The sequence below is a fragment of the Salvelinus sp. IW2-2015 genome, linkage group LG6.2 (assembly GCF_002910315.2).
Source record: "Salvelinus sp. IW2-2015 linkage group LG6.2, ASM291031v2, whole genome shotgun sequence".
NCBI classification, from domain to species: Eukaryota; Metazoa; Chordata; class Actinopteri; order Salmoniformes; family Salmonidae; genus Salvelinus; species Salvelinus sp. IW2-2015.
This window is the reverse complement of record NC_036846.1, coordinates 13,506,690-13,530,352: the sequence shown is the minus strand read 5'-3', so window position 1 is coordinate 13,530,352 and position 23,663 is coordinate 13,506,690. Positions and strand designations below refer to the sequence as shown.

At 41.7% G+C, this 23,663-nt stretch overlaps 1 protein-coding gene across 1 annotated transcript in view; it reads right to left on the bottom strand.

The window, feature by feature from the left end:
* LOC111965845 (prominin-1-A-like) overlaps nucleotides 1-23,663 on the bottom strand; it is a 117,691-nt gene that overhangs the window by 55,931 nt on the left and 38,097 nt on the right. Inside the window, 3 exon segments of the mRNA XM_023990204.1 lie at nucleotides 9,284-9,489; nucleotides 17,136-17,162; nucleotides 17,793-17,851. Coding sequence (XP_023845972.1) covers nucleotides 9,284-9,489; nucleotides 17,136-17,162; nucleotides 17,793-17,851 — 292 coding nt within the window.

Sequence of the window (23,663 nt, the reverse complement as noted above, 5' to 3'; positions counted from 1 at the left end):
AGATCCGTCAGCCAGCCATGGGCGTCCCTCAGTCCGGAGCTGCAGTCCCTCAGTCCGGAGCTGCAGTCCCTCAGTCCGGAGCTGCAGTCCTCAGTCCGGAGCTGCAGTCCCTCAGTCCGGAGCTGCAGTCCCTCAGTCCGGAGCTGCATCCTCAGTCCGGAGCTGCAGTCCCTCAGTCCGGAGCTGCAGTCCCTCAGTCCGGAGCTGCAGTCCCTCAGTCCGGAGCTGCAGTCCCTCAGTCCGGAGCTGCCGTTCCTCAGTCCGGAGCTGCCCCTTATCCTGGTGCTCTCCCTTATCCTGGTGCTGCCCCTTACCCTGGTTACTGCCCCTTAGTCCGGAGCTGGCCATTAGTCCGGAGCTGGCCATTAGTCCGGAGCTGCCCCTTAGTCCGGAGCTGCCCCTTAGTCCGGAACTGCCCCTTAATTCAGTGGGGTTAATGTGGAGGGGGTCATTTGGAGGAAGCTAAGGAGGCGGTTAGTGACTGTGGTGGGGTGGGACCACGACCAGTGCCGGAGCCGCCACCGTGGAAGGAAGCCCACCAGACCCTCCCTAGACTGTGTGCTGGTGCGCCCGGAGTTCGCACCTTAAGGGGGGTTATGTCACACCCTGGCCTTAGTATTCTTTGTTTTCTTTATTATTTTAGTTAGGTCAGGGTGTGACATGGGGAATGTTTGGGTTTTATCGGTTTTGGGGTTATATGGTAAAGGGGGTGTTGGGTGTAGTGTATGGGTTTGTGTTGAGTGTAGGTGTCTAGCTGTGTCTATGTTGGTGTAGTTGTCTAGGAGAGTCTTGGTTGCCTGAATGGGTTCCCAATTAGAGACAGCTGATTTCTGTTGTCTCTGATTGGGAGCCATATTTAGGGTAGCCATAGGCTTTCGTTTGATGTGGGTAATTGTCTATGTCAGAACGTTTGTAGCCTGTTGTATGTGCACGACGTTTATTAGCTTCACGATCGTTTTTGTTTTGGTTAGTTTGAAAGTGTGTTTTGTTTCTATTTGCCTTCTCAATAATAAAAGAAGATGGCTTATTTTCCTACTGCTGCGTTTTGGTCCGTCAATCCTCCACACGATCGTGACATTAACAAAATGACCCCATATTCAAAGTACTTCAGATCCAGTTAAGCCTAAAAATAAACATCGGACCTAATGTTAACATCTTAGCGCAAATTGTCTTCAAAACCCAAGCTAATAATATCAGGGCCCAAAATGATAAGCCCCAGACAGGTCATCACAGGAGACTGAGGAGAGATATTATTACTGCTATTAAATGATAGTGTATTATGGTGTGATAATGATTATTATAACATCACTAGCTTTTGAACTATTGAATTTTCACACAACTTTCACATCAGCTGTCAGAGCAGCTTACCGATCATTGCACCTGTACATAGCTCATCTGTAAATAGCCCACCCAACTACCTCATCCCCATATTGTTATTTCTTTTTTGCTCCTTTGCACCCCAGTATCTCTACTTGCACATTCATCTTCTGCACATCTATCACTCCAGTGTTTAATTGCTAAATTGTAATTATTTCGCCACTATGACCTATTTATTGCCTTACCTCCTAATCTTACTACATTTGCACACACTATCATAGTGGCGAAATAATTACAATTTAGCAATTAAACACTGGAGTGATAGATGTGCAGAAGATGAATGTGCAAGTAGAGATACTGGGGTGCAAAGGAGCAAAAAAGAAATAACAATATGGGGATGAGGTAGTTGGGTGGGCTATTTACAGATGAGCTATGTACAGGTGCAATGATCGGTAAGCTGCTCTGACAGCTGATGTGAAAGTTGTGTGAAAGTTCAATAGTTCAAAAGCTAGTGATGTTATAATAATCATTATCACACCATAATACACTATCATTTAATAGCAGTAATAATATCTCTCCTCAGTCTCCTGTGATGACCTGTCTGGGGCTTATCATTTTGGGCCCTGATATTATTAGCTTGGGTTTTGAAGACAATTTGCGCTAAGATGTAAACATTAGGTCCGATGTTTATTTTTAGGCTTAACTGGATCTGAAGTTACTTTGAATATGGTTCTTATTTTGTTAATGTCACGATCGTGTGGAGGATTGACGGACCAAAACGCAGCAGTAGGAAAATAAGCCATCTTCTTTTATTATTGAAGAAGGCAAAATGAAACAAAACACACTTTCAAACTAACCAAAACATAAACGATTGTGAAGCTAATAAACGTCGTGCACATACAACAGGCTACAAACGTTCTGACATAGACAATTACCCACATCAAACGAAAGCCTATGGCTACCCTAAATATGGCTCCCAATCAGAGACAACAGAAATCAGCTGTCTCTAATTGGGAACCCATTCAGGCAACCATAGACTCTCCTAGACAACTACACCAACATAGACACAGCTAGACACCTACACTCAACACAAACCCATACACTACACCCAACACCCCCTTTACCATATAACCACCCAAAACCGATAAAACCCAAACATTCCCCATGTCACACCCTGACCTAACTAAAATAATAAAGAAAACAAAGAATACTAAGGCCAGGGTGTGACAGTTAAATTAATTCAGGGACATCTCAACTCCATACAACGGTCTCATTGTGTAAATGTTGTTTCAATAGTCTGAGCACTTTCCCAGGTTAATTTCAGGTCTGTAGAGCAGTGTCCCAAAAAATGGTGGGTCACAGCCAACTCTTAAGCGGTTGCAGTTCAAGATAAGCCTGATATTCTGTGCTTCAATATTTGTCTGATCTCAGTTTAGTTCATGATTGGGATAAGGCTAGAATGAGCCTCTCAAACTCCTGTCCTGGAGAGCTACTGGGTGAGTACAGGCTTTTGTTCCAGTCCAGTGGTAACACATCTGTATTCCAACACATACAGTGGTCCTGTTCAGCCCTTTATGTGACCAGGGTGTTACCGTTTGGAACATTCAGTGGTCCTGTTCAACCCCTAGCCTTATTAGCTTGGGCTTTAATAACAATCTGCGCTAAGATGTAAGTTGGGCCCTCCCCTGTCTGTCTGTCCATCTGTCTCCCCTGTCGGTCTTGTCTGTCTGTGTGCCTGCTTGCCTGTCTGTACTGTCTGTCCGTCTGTCTGTATCTTGTTAAAGCAGGTGCTTGGCTCTTAGCGCTACAGTACAGTGGTGCCACTCTTTCATATCACTCCCCCATGACAACAAGGCCTAACGGCAGGAGTTTAGTGCCTTGGCAACGGCTTCTGGGGAGCTCTGTTGCCGAGGTGCGGTGTAGTAGAATCTCCATGTTGGCTGAGAGAGGTGGCTGTGGAGGAATATAACCATCTGACAAAAAAGCAGGGAGAGGTAGTGTGTGTCACAGCCATACTGTTCTCTGTACATATCATGTGAACGATCCATATGTTATATTTCATAAGTGAAACTCTATCAAATATGTGAATGGGCGCACATAATTATTAAAATATGTGTGTGCTTGCGCGCATCTATGTGTGAGTGTGCGTGTCTGTCTGCCTGCGTCTGTGTGTTCAGCTCACCATGGCGTGTGACACCACAGTGACAGTGTTCTGTGCACCCGGAGAAAGCAGGGCAGTGATGAGAAGTTGTTTCCACATATTAATTGGGTCACTTCGTCAATGATTCATCATCAGCACACACAAGGTAGAACGAGGCACCCCATACTGTACAAATCAGATAACATCAGTCTATGTTAATACTTCTAGACAGGGAGAGATGGATACTTGGGTCAAATACATGATCAAATTCTAGAGGCTGCACTTTTGGGACTATTCTATTGTTCCCATAGTACGGGGGAAACTGTCTATTAATAGATTAGTGGATCGCATCATTGGTCCATTATGAGACAGGGTATATCTTTTACTGCAGTACGGATAATCATCTTTACACTGAAAGGTTACTAAAACCATAGTTTGTAGTGATACTTTTTTTTTGTAGTCCTAACTTTAATCTGTAATCTACATCTGTTGCATTCTGAACAATAGATTAATTTAAAATGTAAGGCAAAAGGCTTGCTGCTGTGTTCTGCACAGTAGCCTATGAACTGTCATGTGGCATGACTTCCAATGACATAACAGAACTCATTAGAAAGTTGTGGCGGCTGGAACTGATATTGGAAACGACATAATTCAAACATTTACAAAGTTATTAAGAATGTATGGTGAAGGATTGACAGTGCTGCTCTATTTCAAGCATGAGATAAATATGAAATGGATAGGACAGTACACAGACAGTACACAAGGATAATACACAGATGATAATACATAGATGATAATACACAGAGGACAGTACAGAGAGGATAATACACAGAGGACAATACACAGAGAACAAGCTTTCCTATCCTCTTCATCCTCTAGCATCTTTCCCTCAAATGTCTGTCTGTCTGGTCAGATGTGTGGCTTTAGACGAAACATTGAGCTCACTGTCCCCTCAAATCTTTTATATCTGTGTCACGCCCTGACCTTAGAGAGCCGTTTTATTTCTCTATTTGGTTAGGTCAGGGTGTGATTTGGGTGGGCATTCTATGTTTTCTATTTCTTTGCTTTTGGCCGAGTGTGGTTCCCAACCAGAGGCAGCTGTCTATCGTTGTCTCTGATTGGGAATCATACTTAGGCAGCCCTTTTTCCCACCTATGTTGTGAGTAATTGTTTATTTTCTGTGTGTGTTTGTGTGCGCCACGGTTGCGTCATGTTTGTTCCTGTTTACCTGTTATTTTTGTGAAGGTTTCACTACGATTAAAATAAATGTGGAATTACATGCACGCTGCGCCTTGGCTCATCTATGACAGGGAGTTTGAAGACAGTGAACGTGACAATCTGAACCAGTCGAACCTCATAATAGTGATACAACTAAAGGCAAATAGGAGCATTGTACCTAAAACATACACTACATGACCAAAAATCATGGGTATTCAAATGGAGTTGGTCCCACCTTTACTGCTATAACAGCCTCCACTCTTCTGGGAAGGCTTTCCACTAGATGTTGGAACATTGCTGCAGGGACTTGGTTCTATTCAGCCACAAGATCATTAGTGAGGTCAGTCACTGATGTTGGGTGATTAGGACTGGCTCGCAGTCGGCGTTTCAATTCATCCCAATGGTGTTTGATGGGGTTGAGGTTAGGGCTCTGTGCAGGCCAGTCAAGTTCTTCCACACTAATCTCGACAAACCATTTCTGTATGGACCTCGCTTTGTTCACGGGGGCATTGTCATTTGTCATGCTGAAACAGGAAAGGGCCTTCCCCAAACTTTTGCCACAAAGTTGGAAGCACATAATCGTCTAGAATGTTATTGTATGCTGTAAGGTCTCCCTTCACTGGAACTAAGGGGCCTAGCCCAAACCATGAAAAACAGCCCCAGACCATTAGTCTTCCTCCACCAAAGTTTAGTTCGCACGACTGCCAGATGGTGAAGCGTGACTCATCACTCCAGAAAACGTGTTTCTACTTCTCCAGAGTCCAATGGCGGCGAGGTTTACACCACTCCAGCCGACACTTGGCATTGCACATGGTGATCTTAGGCTTGTAGGCGGCTGCTCGGCCATGGAAACCCATTTAATGAAACTCCCGACGAGATAAAATAACAGTAGCTGACGTTGCTTCCAGAGGCAGTTTGGAACTCGGTAGTGAGTATTGCAACCGAGGACAGACAAATTTTTACGCGCTACACTCGGCGGTCCCGTTCCGTGAGCTTCTGTGGGCTACCACTTCGCGGCTGAGCCGTTGTTGCTCCTAGACGTTTCCATTTCACAATAACAGCACTTACAGTTGACTGGGGCAGCTCTATCAGGGCAGACATGTTACAAACTAACTTGTTGGAAAGGTCGCATCCTATGACGGTGCTATGTTGAAAGTCACTGAGCTCTTCAGTAAGGCCATTCTACTGCCAATGTTTGTCTATGGAGATTGCATGGCTGTGTGCTCGATTTTATACACCTGTCAGCAACGGGTGTGGCTGAAATATCCCTTATCTACTAATTTGAAGGGGTGTCCACATAGGTTTGTATTTATAGTGTACCTTACAAACCACAATGTGATGCTACACCTAAGTTTCGAAGACATCTTTGGCATACCAACCTATAATCCATACCAGAAAGCTTTATAGGCCTACACCTTAAAAATACACTTTCACATTCAATCAAACAGCTCTTGGAAATAGTGTAATACACCACCCATGTCAATTTTATGTCTCACACTCTCTCTCCCTCTCTAATAATGTGCCTGCACGCCTTGTCCTCGCTGTAAAACGTCTCATCCTCGCCCCATAGCTGTCAGCGATTGCGCTCTTTTGGTAATACCCTGTGTGTGTGTGTGTGTTTGTGTGTGTGTGAGTACTATGTGTATGCGCTGTACGCACGCATGTGCCCTATGGGTAACACACTCCCTGTCCCTCAGCTCGAGAGGTGGTCTCCTCATCCCTGTGCCCAGTGTAATTGCTTCATTAGAATCGTTGTGGAGTCTTCGCCTGGTGGCCGGGGAGATTTAATAAGAGCTCTGGGTGGTTTCTCTCTCTCAGACACTTGTCTCCGTGGAGCTAGGATTCCCCTCTGGAATTTGTAATAATGCAGCACTCTCTCTGCAATAAAGCCATAAAGACAGGAACATCAAACAAAGAACAGAAGCTTGGTGAATCCTCTCTCCTCCACCGTAGAGCCAAAGGCAAGCCACAGATACTGTCTATATTGCGTCTGTATATGGCTATTTCTGCTGCCTAGACAATAATGTGCTGTAAGTACATTTGACCATTTGTTTCTCACAATCACCACTGGATATCTAAAGTGATGCAAGTCAGTAGGTGATGTACTGTGTTCGGGAAAAGATGCTGAGGGAGAACACTGAAGCAGGAACAGCATTAATTGAGTCAAAAGACTCTTGAATAGAGACACTATAAAAAGGCATATTATGTAAAGTATAAATACCCCTTGACTTATTCCCCATTCTGTTGTGTTACAGCCTGAATTCAAAATGTATTAAATATATCTCACCCAACTACACACAATACCCCATAACGACAAAGTGAAAACATGTTTTTAGAAATTTTTCCAAATGTATTGAAAATTAAATACAGAATTATATCCACACCCTTGAGTCAACACATGTTAGAATCAACTTTGGCAGCTATTACAGCTGTGAGTCTTTCTGGGTAAGTCTTTAAGAGCTTTGCAAACCTGGGCCCAGATTCACAAAACCTTCTTAAGAATAAATGTATTCTTAACTACCATTTTTCCATTAACTATAGACTTAAGAAGAAAGTTAAGCAAAGTTGCTATTCCTCAAAAAGGTTATTGAACATTTTTTTGTGTTATTTCTTATGTTTCTCCTTAAGCAAAAAGTTAAGATGAAATTAGATTCTTCTTTTTTTTCTTAAGAAGCTTGTTACGTTTTTGCGTAAGAAGTGTTTTGTGAACCTGGGCCCTGGATTGTACAATATCTGCACATTATTATTTTTACAATTCTTCATGCTCTGTCAAGTTGGTTGATGATCATTGCTGGACAGCCAATTTCAAGTCTTGCCATAGCTTTTCAAGCCGATTTAAGTCAAAATCGTAACTAGGCCACTCAGGAACATTCAATGTCGTCTTGGTAAGAAACGCCAGTGCAGCCTTGTGCTTTAGGTTATTGTCCTGCTGAAAGGTGAATTTGTCTCCCAGTGTCTTTTGGAAAGCAGACTAAACCAGATTTTCCTCTAGGATTTTGCCTGTGCTTAGCTCTATATCCTAAAAAACTCCCTAGTCCTTGCCGATGACAAGCATACCCATAACATGATGCAGCCACCTCCATGCTTGAAAATGTGAAGAGTGGTACTCAGTGATGTGTTGTGTTGGATTTGCCACAACATAATGCTTTGTATTCAGGACATAAAGTTAATTTCTTAGACACATTTTTGGCAGTTTTACTTTAGTGCCTTTTGGCAAACCGGATGCATGTTTTGTAATATTTTTTTTTCTGTACAGGCTTCCTTCTCATCCGAAGTGTAGTTAATAACTTCACCATGGACAAAGGGATATTAAGCACTATTATTGCACACAGAGTGAGTCCATTCAACTTTCTATGACTTATTAAGCACATTTTTAATCCTGAATTTATTTAGACTTTCCAATAACAAAGGTGTTAAATACTTATTGACTCAAGACATTACAGTCTTTCAGTTTTAATTCATTTATAAAAATGTCTAAATTCAGAATTCCACTTCAAAATTATGGCGTATTGTGTGTAGGCCGATGACACAAAATCTAAATTTAATACATTTTAATTCAGACTGTAGCACAACAAACTGTGGAAAAAGTAAAGGGGTGTGAATACTTTCTGAAGGCACTGTGTCTATGTAAAATGTCCATTCCACCTTGTTTATAAATGATCATAAAAAACGTAGTAGTTGGCCTTTTGAAGAAGATTTCCAGGGGGGTCTCTTGATATAAGCTGTGATTAATGTGTGGTTGTATTGTGTTACATTTATAGTAGGAGGACTGAGGTAGCCAAGGCGGGCTCAAACCTTCTAGTGTAGCCTTCATATTTACCCAGTGTTTTCCCTAGATTATAATCCGGACGGAGCACAAAGACACCCTAAAATGATATCCAAGGCCTGTTTGAACAACATTTTCAATTGAAAACCATTTAGGTCCAATGCTTTTAAGCAGAAGGGGACCAGAACTAAGTGAACACTTCCGCAGATTTAGTTGACTTTCACCAGTGAGTATGGTTACATGCACACATTAACAGGATTATTGTGAATAATCAGATTAATATAATAGCTCAAATTAAATGTTTACATGCTTTGCAAAAATAACAATTTCCCTAATAATCTTGTTTACATGGACACATCTGAAACCAGGCTACCTGATGATCGGACACAGATACATGCAGAAAATCGCAATTCAAAATAAACTTTCTACCACATGTTATTTTTGGGGAGCCTATTTGATTCTGAGTTCGGACATATAGAATTTGTATGTGAAAACAATTTCTAAGATACATACTTTCCAAACTCACTTCACTCGCGCTAAAGATGGAGGCTTGTGCTGCTGGTGAGGGTAGATGCACAGATCAAATACACAGCTGAAACTCTGATTAAGCTGTTTACATGTAGAAAGATTGCTCAGAAAACCATGTGTTTTAAACGGCGTATGCTTACTTCGATTATGACCTTACGCTGATTAAAATAAAAAATAAGTAAGGAGTAAGGTGTTTACATGACTATTGCAATACCCGGCCTACTTCCATTATCAGTTTAATTTCGAATTACTAGTGTGCATGTAAACGTACTCGGTGATACATGAAAGTAAGATATTAACGGATGTGGACTCACGTGATGATGAGCGAGGTGGCGAAAAGCAGTGTGGTGAGCAGGCCCCGCTGGCAGTCAGCGTTCTTGCGCTGGCGCTGGTGCATCTCGCCGCCGCAGTTTTCGCAGCAGCGGCACAGGCAGAAGAAGAGGCCAACCAGGGGCAGTAGGACAATGAAGAGCAGGCCGAGCACGGCACACACCATGAAGCCTGTCTCATAGTAGATGGCCTGGAGAGAAGAGGAGGAGTAGATGGGAGGAGGGAGAGGGTGAAGAAGAGAGAGGGAGTGAGGAGAGGGGGACAAGTAGAGAGGGAAGAGTAGATGATTCCAGAATGATGATGAGAGCCCACAGTTGGCATTGACACTTTCCTTAAATGTAATTTCATACAGTACATAGTAGGCTACTCCATGGCCATGTTTGACAGCTTTTGCAATTTGGCCCAATTTTCTTTTCACCTTTATTTAATAACCAGGTAGGCCAGTTGAGAACAAGTTCTCATTTACAACTGCGACCTGGCCAAGATAGAGCAAAGCAGTGCGACACAAATAACACAGAGTTACACATGGGATAAACAAACATTGATGTCTGTGGAGATATTATCTTCAAAATCAATGCCAAATGTGTGACACTTTAAGCCAGTAGGTATGTCATTTCTGAATCAGTGTGATTTTGATACTATTTGCATACTATGCTGCAAAAATGCAAACGATAACAGGAATAACACCATAAACCAGGTTTTCCCAACCGACGGCCAAAGGGTGGTTTTATTTCACCCGCAAGTTTTCTGAGCAAAATAAAACAAAAACAAATACATTTTCATTTTCATTGTTGGACATAAAAGACTGTAAAAACACCTGGAAATCAGCTCCAAATGATTTTAATTTTGGAAATCTCTTCCCAAGTATTCTCAAGCATTATAGTGTATACAAATGAAAGCAAGGTTCGAAATTATTATGTTTAAGTCAAATATTATATCTGTTTGGGAATCTTGTGGTCAATTGCAGTATACAAATGATTTGTAATTATGTTCTGGCCCCCCGACATTCAGCTCCAGAAAAAAATTGGTTGAATCTATACTACCGTTCAAAAGTTTGGCTCACTGTTTCCTTGTTTCCTTGTTTTCTTGTGCACATTTTTGTCCATTAAAATAAAATAGATCAGAAATACAGTGTAGACATTGTTAATGTTGTAAATGACTATTGTAGCTGGAAACGGATGATTTTATATGGAATATCTACATAGGCGTACAGGGGCCCATTATCAGCAACCATCACTCCTGTGTTCCAATGGCACGTTGTGTTAGCTAATCCAAGTTTATCATTTTAAAAGTACCCGCAAAACACCAGTCCCAATGTCAACAGTGAAGAGGTGACTCCGGGATGCTGGCCTTCTAGGCAGAGCAGCAAAGGAAAAAACATATCTCAGACTGGCCAATAAAAAGAAAAGATTAAGATGGGCAAAAGAACACAGACACTGGACAGAGGAACTCTGCCTAGAGTCGCCTCTTCACTGTTGACGTTGAGACTGGTGTTTTGCGGGTACTATTTAATGAAGCTGCCAGTTGAGGACTTGTGAGGCGTCTGCTCTCAAACTAGACACTCTAATATACTTGTCCTCTTGCTCAGTTGTGCACCGGGGCCTCCCACTCCTCTTTCTATTCAGGTTAGAGCCAGTTTGCGCTGTTCTGTGAAGGGAGTAGTACACAGCGTTGTACAAGATCTTCAGTTTCTTGGCAATTTCTCACATGGAATAGCCTTCATTTCTCAGATCAAGAATAGACTGACGAGTTTCAGAAGAAATATATTTGTTTCTGGCCATTTTGAGCCTGTAATTGAACCCACAAATGCTGATGCTCAGATACTCAACTAGTCTAATGAAGGCCAGTTCTTTGCTTCTTTAAACAGAACAACAGTTTTCAGCTGTGCTAACATATTTGCAAAAGGGTTTTCTAATGATCAATTAGCCTTTTAAAAATATAAACTTTGATTAGCTAACACAACGTGCCATTGGAACACAGGTGGTTGCTGATAATGGGCCTCTGTACGCCTATTTAGATATTCCATAAAAAATCTGCCGTTTCCAGCTACAATAGTCATTTACAACATTAACAATGTCTACACTGTATTTCTGATCAATTTGATGTTATTTTAAATGGACAAAAAAATTGCTTTTCTTTCAAAAACAAGGACATTTCTAAGTGACCCCCAAACTTTTGAACGGTAGTATATATAGTTGATGATCCCTGCCATTAACAATGTCAAATCAATAGAAACATACATTGCATGACATTTTGCATCAACAATTGCTTTAAATGTGGGAACATCAACACAAAGGACATGCATGTAATCAACAAAAAAAAAATAAGACAAACGTTTAGTTCAATAGGTGCAATTAGTTTAACGAATATGAGACTAATTCTAGTGAAGGGCAAAGAAAGAATTAGTGCTTCTAATGTTGCTTCAGAAATAGCAATGCTACTTCAGTTAGCTACACTCTTAGAAAAAAGGGTTTTGGTTTGATTTGATAGGATCCCCATTAGCCGACGCCAATGGCGACAGCCAGTCTTACTGTGGTCCGACACATAACGAAAAATACATTACAGACAAAAAAACGTACTTTACAATTTACAAAAGGGTTCTTCGGCTGTACCCATAGGAGAACCCTTTTTGGTTCCCAGGTAGAACCCTTTTGGGTTCCATGTAGAACCCTCTGCAGAAACGGTTCTACATGAAACCAGAAATAGTTATTCAAAGGGATCTCCTATGGGGACTGCCAAAGAACTGTTTTAGGTTCCAGATAGCCCCTTTTTTCTAACAGTGTAAGCTACAGTGGGGGTAGCTAAGTGAGATGGAGTAGAGGTCATGACCATAGAGGATTAAGTACATGGGCCAAACTTTAGAGCACTCAATAGGCTGAACTTTAGAGAACTCAATGGACCAAACGTTAGAGCATTCAATGGACCAAACTTGAGAGCACTCAATGGGCCTAACGTTAGAGCACTCAATGGACCAAACTTGAGAGAACCCAATGGACAAAACTTTCGAGCACTCAATGGACAAAACTTTCGAGCACTCAATGGACCAAACGTTAGAGCACTCAATGGACCAAACTTGAGAGCACTCAATGGACCAAACTTGGAGAGCACCAATGGACCAACTTTAGAGCACTCAAGTCGACCAAACATTAGAGCATTCAATGGACCAAACTTTAGAGCATTCAATGGACCAAACGTTAGAGCATTCAATGGACCAAACTTGAGAGCACTCAATGGACCAAACTTGAGAGCACTAATGGACCAAACTTTAGAGCACTCAATGGACCAAACATTAGAGCATTCAATGGACCAAACTTTAGAGCACTCAATGGACCAAACTTGAGAGCACTCAATGGACCAAACTTGAGAGCACTCAATGGACCAAACTTAGAGCACTCAATGGACCAAACATTAGAGCATTACATGGACCAAACTTTAGAGCACTCAATGGACCAAACTTTAGAGCACTCAATGAGCCGAAACGTTAGAGCATTCAATGGACCAAACTTGAGAGCACTCAATGGACCAAACTTTAGAGCACTCAATGGACCAAACATTAGAGCATTCAATGGACCAAACTTTAGAGCACTCAATGGACCAAACGTTAGAGCACTCAATGGACCAAACGTTAGAGCATTCAATGGACCAAACTTGAGAGCACTCAATGGACCAAACTTTAGAGCACTCAAGTTATCATGTCAGTTATCATGAACACTGTCTCCCACCTCCCCTTATTATATAAGGTCCCTGTCCCACTTATCTCCTCCTATCTCAACTGAACTAAGCGAGGGTGTTAGAAATTTTGACATTTTTATAGGAATTAGTAATTCCCGCTCTGTATGTAACTTGTCACAATGACATTATGCTGCTTCATAATATGAAAAGGGTGAAAGGGGCAGCTATCAAAACGTCTGAATGACTCCTCTCATGGCTGCCCCTACTGATTTACAGTAATCTTAATCTTCTTAACCCAGCGACCCTCCTGCACTGGAGACCTGCTGCTTTGCTATTTAGCACTCTCCAGGACTCTCTTGAAAAATAGATTTCAAATCTCAAAGAGCCCTTCCTGGTTAAATAAAAGTTAAATCAAAAATGTAAAAAACTCAGACTCAAATCTATTCTGAACTTTTTTTCCACCTCTTCTCCTTTTCTCTTCTGCTCGTTATGATAACTTTGGGCAAAGTTTCTAAATCTCTGGCTGCTTAGTTAATCCAACTTCTAAAGCTACTCTTGGCTGAGTAAGGCTCACTGGGTGTCAGTCAGGTAGTTCCTGGAGGCTATGGATGAAGAGAAATCCTGTCTTAGCTAAAGCCCCCTCGCCCTGGCTTCTTTCTCTCCACATTGTCAGAGGTGGTAAATCTCAGAGTCGGAGGGAATGTGTGACTTTTACTATAATGAACAAAGCATCCATCCATGTCTGACCAGTTCTTTGACGGCTTGGCCTTTTCTTTTGCCTTTACACGGTTCTGTTTGTCTTTGTTAAGGGTTCTGCACATCCACCACAATCGCTGTTAAATAGATTTTTCATCAAATGCTTCCCACAGCTGTTTGAACTGGGTGGCAACTTGCAAGGGCACTTTGTGTACCTCAATGCTACGTGATCGGATTAATTCTCAAGGTTAAGATTCCAGGTGGGCCGTCCGCTACTCACTTTCTACTGGCATTCGTCCAATTAGGAGTGAAAACACACACACAGCCATTCTCTCAGTGCATAACAAGGAGAGAAAAGGTGACTTTTCTTTCCAGAATAACTGTCAGATTGCGAGAGGTTGTATGATGGGATGGTATTGGTAGCAGCAAACTGTCATCTCTGTCCAATCCTTATCACAAGGCATATAATCCCTTTACATGGTTAAAACATCCCTCTAAAGACTGCCCTTGACCGCTCCTATTTCACTCCAGTAGCACTCACTTCACGAGGTCAGGGCATGCCCAGTCCAGCATGCATTTGTAGTCTACTTGTGTGCTACTATAGCCCCTTGCTTTAGCTACTGTCATGGAGTTCACAAAATATTTCCATAAAGAAACTGATAGAACACACAGGTGCCAAATCAAGGTGACTTACAAAGATGTGGACCAAGAGCAAGAGTGGGAGTGTGTCGATGTAGTGTCCACATCTAAAGAATCATTGTGGAATCTGAAAAGACACTTATCCCGAAAGCATGATTGTGTACTTACTACGTGCACATGCTAAAAGTAAGGAACGAGGTGGGTAGAAAACTAAGTGTGTCATTGTAGCAAAGTATTTATACAAAACAAATCAGATTTCTTAAACATTTCGTTCATTTTTGTTTTATTATCTATACAAGAGGCCATCATTAATTTTGGCCCAATAGGCCTGGCATATTCCCACGTTCAAGAACGTTTCCGTTTTGAATGGGTTATTTTGCCTAAAAACCTTTAGGCCTACCTATAGAAAATGTTTAAAAACAACTCTGCATCTCTGCCCAGCCTGGCAAGAGTGACCTTATTCTAAAATGGATTAAACTGTTCCCCCCCCCCCCTCATCAATCAACACACAATAGCCCATAATGACAAAGCAAAAACAGTTTACAAACACTTTAATATCACATTTACATAAGTATTCAGACCCTTTACTCAGAACTTTGTTGAAGCACCTTTGGCAGCTATTACAGCCTCAAGTCTTCTTGGGTATCACGCTACAAGTTTGGCAAACTTGTATTTGGGGAGTTTCTCCCATTCTTCTCTGCAGATCCTCTCAAGCCCTGTCAGGTTGGATGAGGAGCGATGCTGCACTGCTATTTTCAGGTCTCTCCAGAGATGTTCGATCGGGTTCAAGTCTGGGCTCTGGCTGGGCCACTCAAGGACATTCAGAGACTTCTCCCAAAGCCACTCCTGCATTGTCTTGGCTGTGTGCTTAGGGTCGTTGGCCTGTTGGAAGGTGAACCTTCGCCCCAGTCTGAGGTCCTGAGTGCTCTGGAGCAGGTTTTCATTAAGGATCTCTCTGTACTTTGCTCTGTTCATCTTTCCCTCAAGCCTGACTAGTCTCCCAGTCCCTGCCGCTGAAAAACATCTCCACAGCATAATGCTGCCATCACCATGCTTCACCGTAGGGATACTGCCAGGTTCCCTCCAGACGTGACACTTCACATTCAGGACAAAGAGTTCAATCTTGGTTTCATCTGACCAAAGAATCTTGTTTCTCATGGGCTAAGAGTACTTCACGTGCCTTCAGGAAAACTCCAAGCGGTCTGTTGTGTGCCTTTGACTGAGGAGTGGCTTCCATCAGGCCACCTTCTGGAAGGTTCTCCCATCTCTACAGAGGAACTCTGGAGCTCGGTAAGAGTGACCATCGGGTTCTTGGTCACCTCCCTGACCAAGGCCCTTCTCCCCCGATTGCCCAGTTTGGCCAGGCGGCCAGCTCTAGGAAGAGTCTTGGTGGTTCCAAACCTCTTCCAGAGGCCACTGTGTTTTTGGGGACCTTCACCGCTGCAGAAATGTTTTGGTACCCTTCCCCAGATCTGTGACTCGACACAATCTTGTCTCGGAGCTCAACGGACAATTCCTTCGACCTCATGGCTTGGTTTTTGCTCTAATATGCACTGTCAACTGTGGGACCTTATATAGACAGGTGTGTGCCTTTCCAAATCATGTCCAATCAATTTAATTTGCCACAGGTGCAGTCCAATCAAGTTTAAGAAACATCTCAAGGATGAACAATGGAAATAGGATGCACCTGAGTTAAATTTTTTCGAGTCTCATAATTTTAATACATTTCCAAAAATGTCTAAAAAACGATTTTTGCTTTGTCATTATGGGTTAGTAATAATTTAGTCAATTTTAGAATAAGGCTGTAAAGTAACAAAATGTGGGAAAAGGGATTGACTACTTTCTGAATGCACTGTATGAAAATCAGTATGACCCAACCTCTCCAGTCGTATGGGAATGTGATATATGAGGTTCTTTACGGACTATGACTATACTGAATATATCAGTGTCTCGGGATTTAACTGGAGTTCTGGCCTCAGCAGCACAGCTAGTGCTCAAGTGAGGCTCAGCATGGAAATGGTTTGACTGGCTGGGAGAGAAGAGAAAAATCACACTGCAGAGGACTCAGCCTGACTGAATGGTTGCCATGGAAATCCCTGGTCCTAAACACATTTGACCCTTTTGGAAATTGCTCATACACAGATATGAATTGTGCCTGTCATCGTATGACTGGTATGATCACATCAGAGGAGGCTGGTGCAATGAGCTATAGGAGGACCGGCTCATTGAAAAGGCTGGAATGGAATCATTGGAATGGTACCAAACACATCAAACACATGGAATCAATGAAAATGTATTCCATTCCCGCCATTACAATGAGACAGTCCTCCTATAGCTCCTCCCACCAGCCTCCTCTGGATCATTTAACACATTACAGTAAAAGCCCATATAAACCCATTGGTTATATCCTGACTGTCATAGAACTTTGAATCGAATTCCAATGATGACCATTTACCTTAAGTAGTTTCTAGGACCCTCACCCCAGCGGACAACATTTGTCATGGGAATAGACAGTCAAGTTATGAAATCTGGTTTTCTGGTTGAAGATATGTCAGATAACCATATTAGAAGCAGATAGAGGTATTTTTTTTAAAATAGTTGCTAAAAAGACATGTAAACAAAATGTCCTTTTGCCATGAGTGTACAACCTCACGTTGTCATTGCAACATCTGATCTCATTGCAATGAGTTTTGTCCGCTGGGTCACTTCAATAAATGTGATGGCAGAGTGAGCTAAAGATATGCTAGATGGGTGAGGGGTAGTTGGGGAAGGACTGGGACCATACAGGTGGATGAAGGTATAGGAGGCTAGGTAGTGTGCAAACTTTACCTGGAGCGTCAGCACAATGTTCTCTGGCTGAGGATTGCCCAGTCAGATGAAGAAGGCATGCAGAAGACAAAGGCAACGCAGAGTCAAATAAATAATGTGGATGAAGCAGAAAATCAAACTTAAAATTCACATGCATATTCAGACAGTTGCACATACAGACAAAGAGCATCTATAGGCTCTAATGTATAGTACATTCCATCTTTGATGTCGTTTTAATGTTTTGACCTGCAATTGACTGGAGGCTTCAAAACAGTTTGATCCTGATCAATAAATAAATGCTGTCTGGAAACATTCAAACACTTTTCTTCTGAAGATTCAGGAGAAGCCTAGATCTTCAAAGAAAAAATGAGTTGTTAATTAAAGGTGTTTATTAGACAAAAACACGACTGATTTCTCCCTCTGTTTGCTGTCGTACACATTGCTAGAGGCAATAACTGTTCTTCCAGCGTACTAACAAATAGGAAGGTCTCGCCTTGGATTACAAAAGCAATTAACACATTGCTTTAGAATAGATAGGGTGGTGCCAATCRCACAACATCTCAAATATGAGTCATTTCCGTATCATAAATAACTGCGTGACACTAGTGAGAAAGTCAAATCATAAAAATCTATGAACAAGCACAGATAAACATTAAGTGTGTACACAAACAGACTCACCTTCTGATACTCCGACTGAATGGCTCCAAATTTATCCTTGGCGACTTTGACGACGAGATCTGAAACGACATGGAGGAAACAGACACAGTGTGAGGTCCGCTTGTCGCAGTTCAGCGCTGTCACAGTTTGTTACGCAACATCATGTTCCCCCATAAGTACAGTACAGAAACCTTCACAACACCATCCCCTGAGGACCACCTTTCAGCTCTAAATTGTACAGTAGTAAATGACTTACAGTACTGCGATGCTATAGTACACAGAGAACCAGCTACACAATATGATGGCTAATAATTTGTTATTTACAGTATATCATATCCATGGGGGTTCAGCCAGAGATACATGATAGTGTTCTATTTAATTGTGTGTGTCCAGCAAAGCTACCCACTGATCTAGAAACCGGCTATTGCATCTTCAGTAGTGGTGGATGACACCGTATAGTAGAAATGTAGAACTCTAGACATCTAGTGGGCAGTAATATTTGATATGTATATATACAGTATACTATATACTGTATACACATCACATGCGACTCGTAATAAGACTAAGCCATTAACCTACTCAAATGTTTATCTGACTCCATAAAGATAGGAATATGCAAGAGACTATGGTTGAGTTACAGTAATAGGCAGTGAAGAAATGTCTAAGAATGGAATTCTAAATACAAGTGTATTTAATTACTTTGTAAAATGAATGGATTCACATACAAGGCATGAAGCTTAAGTTACAAAGCATTAACAAGCATTACAAGGCATTATTCTAAGCATGGTCAGAGACAAAGAGAGAGAGACAAAGAAACCATGGCTTGTGCCATGGCCCATAGCTCATGGGAGAAGGAGATAAATAGTGTAGGTATCTCACCACAGCAGGTCAGGAACATAAGATAAAGAACAATGAATATTTTCTAAACATCTCAGTTGTTTGGATTCAAAATCTGAGTTGTTGACCAATACTACTACTGTAAAGTTAACCTCCAATCAGATATCAGACCTACATGATGTAAACTCTCAGAGGTGTGACAATGGGGGTTGGCAAGATCAACACAGAGAATGCTGAATTCTTAAGACAACACAGAGGAAATTCTGGCATACAGTTCATAAAACGAGACACTTTGGGGGCTGGGTTGCCCTACATGGACATGTTGAAGTAAACATGTTCTTTGCAGGTCAAATCTGAACACATATACAGAACCTAGTTGTTCATATTGGAAAGCAAAAAACAAAGCCACTGATTATATTTTGTCAGACTGACACGAGGTAAAAGCAAAGTCATGAGGTGAAAGGGTCAAGCACCAAGCTTTCATGAGGTGAAAGGGTCAATCACCAAGCTTCCATGAGTTGAAAGGGTCAAGCATCAAGCTTTCATGAGGTGAAAGGGTCAAGCACCAAGCTTTCATGAGGTGAAAGGGTCAAGCACCAAGATTTCTTGAGGTGAAAGGGTCAATCACCAAGCTTCCATGGGGTGAAAGGGTCAATCACCAAGCTTCCATGAGTTGAAAGGGTCAAGCACCAATATTTCTTGAGGTGAAAGGGTCAAGCACTAAGCTTTCATGAGGTGAAAGGGTCAAGCACCAAGCTTCCATGAGGTGAAAGGGTCAAGCACCAAGCTTCCATGAGGTGAAAGGATCAAGCACCAAGCTTCCATGAGGTGAAAGGGTCAAGCATCAAGCTTCCATGAGGTGAAAGGATCAAGCGGACTGAAAATACTGCGACAATATTGCCACTTCTTAAACCCTCTTGACACTCTCTCTGTGTGGCATATTGGGAATGTGGTGGAACATGGCATGTAGCACTCTTCTCATCAGTTGTGTTAATTTCTCACAAATGATGATGACAGTGGCGTAAAGCGGCCTGGAATGCAAAAAAAGAGACAAGGGGCTTGCTGCAATGCAGTTTTTTTTCACAGGCAAGAATAGCCAAAAATGTTAATAAAGACACCCTAAGGAGGGAGGTAATCGATGACAGGCACTTTTTTAGTGAAGATGGACCATCTATTACTCAAAAGATGGACTGTGATTGAAGAGAGGAGGTTTCCTCAGGCTTCTCTTTCACCCAATTATTCTTGCTTTTATGAAGATCATTGCGGCTAACTAACACATGTTCCATGGAAAACCAACTTCAATATCTTTGTCTTGACATTAAATTGTGTTGAAAGGAGGACGTGCTTGCATATGGATGGCTCGTACATGCCAGTCCTCACCAGAAAAGAGTACTTAGTAAAAAATTATTTTGACACATAATACAATTAGCAGAAATTGCTCACACCTTTCACCCATTGGTTCCCCCAGGGTTGAAAATTCATCAAAGAAAGACCACTGGTTTCACTTTTCTGACAGTTCAATTTGACCTTGAATCGACCACTGTCAATATCCCCTCACATTCTGAGAAAGAGAGTTACCAGGATAGTGGGTTTTCGCATCAGAAGATTACTTACAGCTACCCTCTGTGAAATCACATTAGCTAGCAACAAACAGTATGGGACTAGAATAAAAGAAGAATGTATTCAAATCACGCTGCGCCAAATCACTACGACGAACGTGACAGTTACTATTATCTCTGTGCTTCACTGAACCTAATGCTGTGGGAAGAAGAGGAGGCATGCAATTAAAAAAGGTGACAATGTGACCAATATTACTATTATAATGTTCACCCAAATAATTCCAAGTAGCATGTATAAACCCATGTCAGCCGCTGTGCTGCTAGCTGACTTGTATTAGATCGAGGGGACTCTCGAACACTAATAGAGAGGAACTGGCCTGCCACCTTTACCTCACTGACGGTGTTGAAAAGCGTGAGACACACATGACCATCAACAAAGTAATAGTTCCTCATGTATTTCCTGTTCCAGCTTGTGCAATGGAAAATCGTCTATTTTGGCAATGCACACAGAGACGGGCAGTTATTGGAGGGCCATGTCTGAGAGTCTCTCGTCTTCATTTTGACCTAAAACATTGTACTGGTCTGCTCTGTATACTGACTTGGAGTTTTATTTTAGGATGTAAATGCTTGTGTATGAATCAAAAACAATAGGTGTTTTTAGGTCAGTCAAAGATGGTGGGTGGGTGCAGGAGACTTCACCTTGAAGCTTGAAAGCCTCATGGCAAAGACAGTACAGCAGAGTTTGTCAACTATGTTTTGCCTCCTGCCAAATGTTTTCTGAGCTAATAGTTGGCGGACCAGAACATAATTACTATATAGTATTAGCACAATACATTTTCCTACACTACAAATTTAACAAAATGTTTAACAAATCTGAATAGTACATAATACATTCAGTGACAATAACATAATCACTTCAATCTGATTACACTTAAAATCACCATGTCTCTATTAAATTATTATTTTTGCCTATTTCTCTGTGCATTGATTGGTGGGGAAAAACAGGTTTACGTAGCCTACAGTAGGCTACACAACTTTTTTTTACGTCAACATGCATTCAACACAATTAGCTTGATAGCAAGAGAAAATGTCGCTCTCAAAAAGTATTTAAAAAAAAGGTGGATAATGAAAATCGAAGTTTCAGGGAAGAATGTACAGAAAGATATGCGTTCATCTTACCATATTTTTCCAATGCCAAGCCAGTGTGTCTTATTTGCAATGAAAATGTCGCTGTTTGCAAATAATTCAATCTCAGACGTCATTATGAATCTAAGCATGGAACTTTCAAAGTGGCCTTCCCACCCCAGATTCCAGACGCAGAAACATTTTTGTTAACTGCAAGCTACACACACAGCTTTTTTGGCTGACATATTGTCACTAAAATTGGTTAAATTTCCAGTTACAAGGAAGAGGGAAAACGGTCGTGGACATGGTGGAAAAACGTAAGGCCTTTACTAGGAAGCTTGAGTTGTTCGATTTGGACTTGACATCTGGAAGGCTTCTGCACTTCAGCACACTGAACAAACGACAGGCCACAGCACGGAAGATTTCATCAAGCAGCTGAGGGACAATTTCTCCACCAGATTTGAAGACTACAGAATGCCCAAAGATATCATTGTGTTTGTACGTGATCCTCTCAGTCTGCCCAGGTGGAGAATTCTCCTCCCTTGGTAAGAAAATGATACCCTCGCTGGATGAGGCCGCAATTCAAACTGAGCTGACTGAATTTGAGAAATCGAGACAAATCAGGGATGCGCACAGGAGTGCCGAGTCCTTGTTTGTGTTTTGGGTGGCATGCTCAGAAGAATACAGCCAATACAGAAACTTGCATTTTATGTGCTAACAATGTTAGGATTGACTTACACCTGTGAGTCCTCATTTTCTCTATGAACGCAATATAGACTCACGACAGTAACCGGCTTTCACAAGTCAATGGAGGACTGCCTGCGCATCAAAATCACAACCCTCTCACGCGACATCCACAAGATCGTGTCCGAGGGGGGATGCAACTTTTCCCATTGAGTAAGTAACGTAGTGTCCTATATGACTGTATTTAGTAAATACTAACATTATTGTGAGTGCTTATCCAGGGATATTTAGGTCTCAAGCTGACAGTTTGTTCTGTCGTTACAGGAGCAGGCTATTCCGATACAGACATTCAGACAGAGATCACATTTTGTTCTTTAAATGTATTGTTTTATGTAGGTTGCTACATTTTTGGCAAGTTGCAATTGTAAGTAGGCCTAATAAATAAAAATTAGGCCATATATTTTTTGATTGTGAAAGATGCTGTTTAGCCTTATAGCCTACCCCAGCCAGTTGTTATTTTATATATGCCTAGGCTCAGAAGAAATAAACTCAATTTAAGCTCTCTTGTTGTTTGTAAAGTAAAATTAAAATGAAGATTATTGATGAAATGAATTACTCGACTTGTGTAGGTTCAACTCCTATTGATTGCGCTGTGGTTGCAGCTTTACGTTTCAGCGCCACAAAATGGTCTGCTGCAGGCTTTATTAGTTGACTGTGTCCTGCATTCTCTCTCATGAATGAAGTTAAAATGTAACTTTTGCATTATTTAGGTAGTGTAACTTCCTTCTTGGGACATTGCATTTGGGAGTTTTTGCATCTCGGGTCCGATAATCTTTCATTATTATGTTATTTTTTTAAATGAAAAAAATATTCATTCATTTGGGGGGCCACATAATATTGTTGGCGGGACAGATTCGGCCCACGGGCCGCCAGTTGGGGAACCCTGCAGTACAGTATGAAGATAGGCAGAAACTGCTTCTCCAATAGAAATCGCGATCACGCTTGTGGGTGATGTCATGGAGACGTTGGCTAGCTAAGCTCAAGCGCAGATACACGTCATCAGGTCTAAAGGCCGTCTCTCGTGAACTGCGCATGTGCATGCCGTCAAATCAAAGGCACTCCTTCACTATAACGTAGTTATTGACAAAAATGTAAACGTGTCAGTTTGTCACTTTCACGAGGTTGGAGTAATAACATGTTCAACTACTTAAGACATTGGCTAGAATCTAGGTTGTGCCATTTGATTTTGCGAAAATGAACAACTAAGGAATAGATTTTTCACTTCTCTCATTGACTTCTCAAACCCCAAACCCCAGCCTGGTGTCCTCGGTCTGCTTCGCAAGCCTTCCCGGAAGTCTCGTGTTGTTGCGCCTCTGGGTTTTGAAACTCTGTGCTCCCGGCATGGGTAACACAATCTGCAGCTGGTGTTGACAGTTGTAGTGACACGGCCTCAAACTGACCACGCAGAAGTAATACAGTCTGCCTTGACCTCCCATTGAACCCAAAATGAGCTCGACAGTTACTAAACACAAAAATGTAAACTCACAAAACATACTGTAGTAGGTGAACTGTTTGAAAAGCTTACATCTACACTGGGATTGTTATGTCTGGTTAAATATCCCAAAGCAACATTGTTTTTATCTTCGGTAAACAGTGATTAGGCATAATGAGGTTTTATTTTATTCAT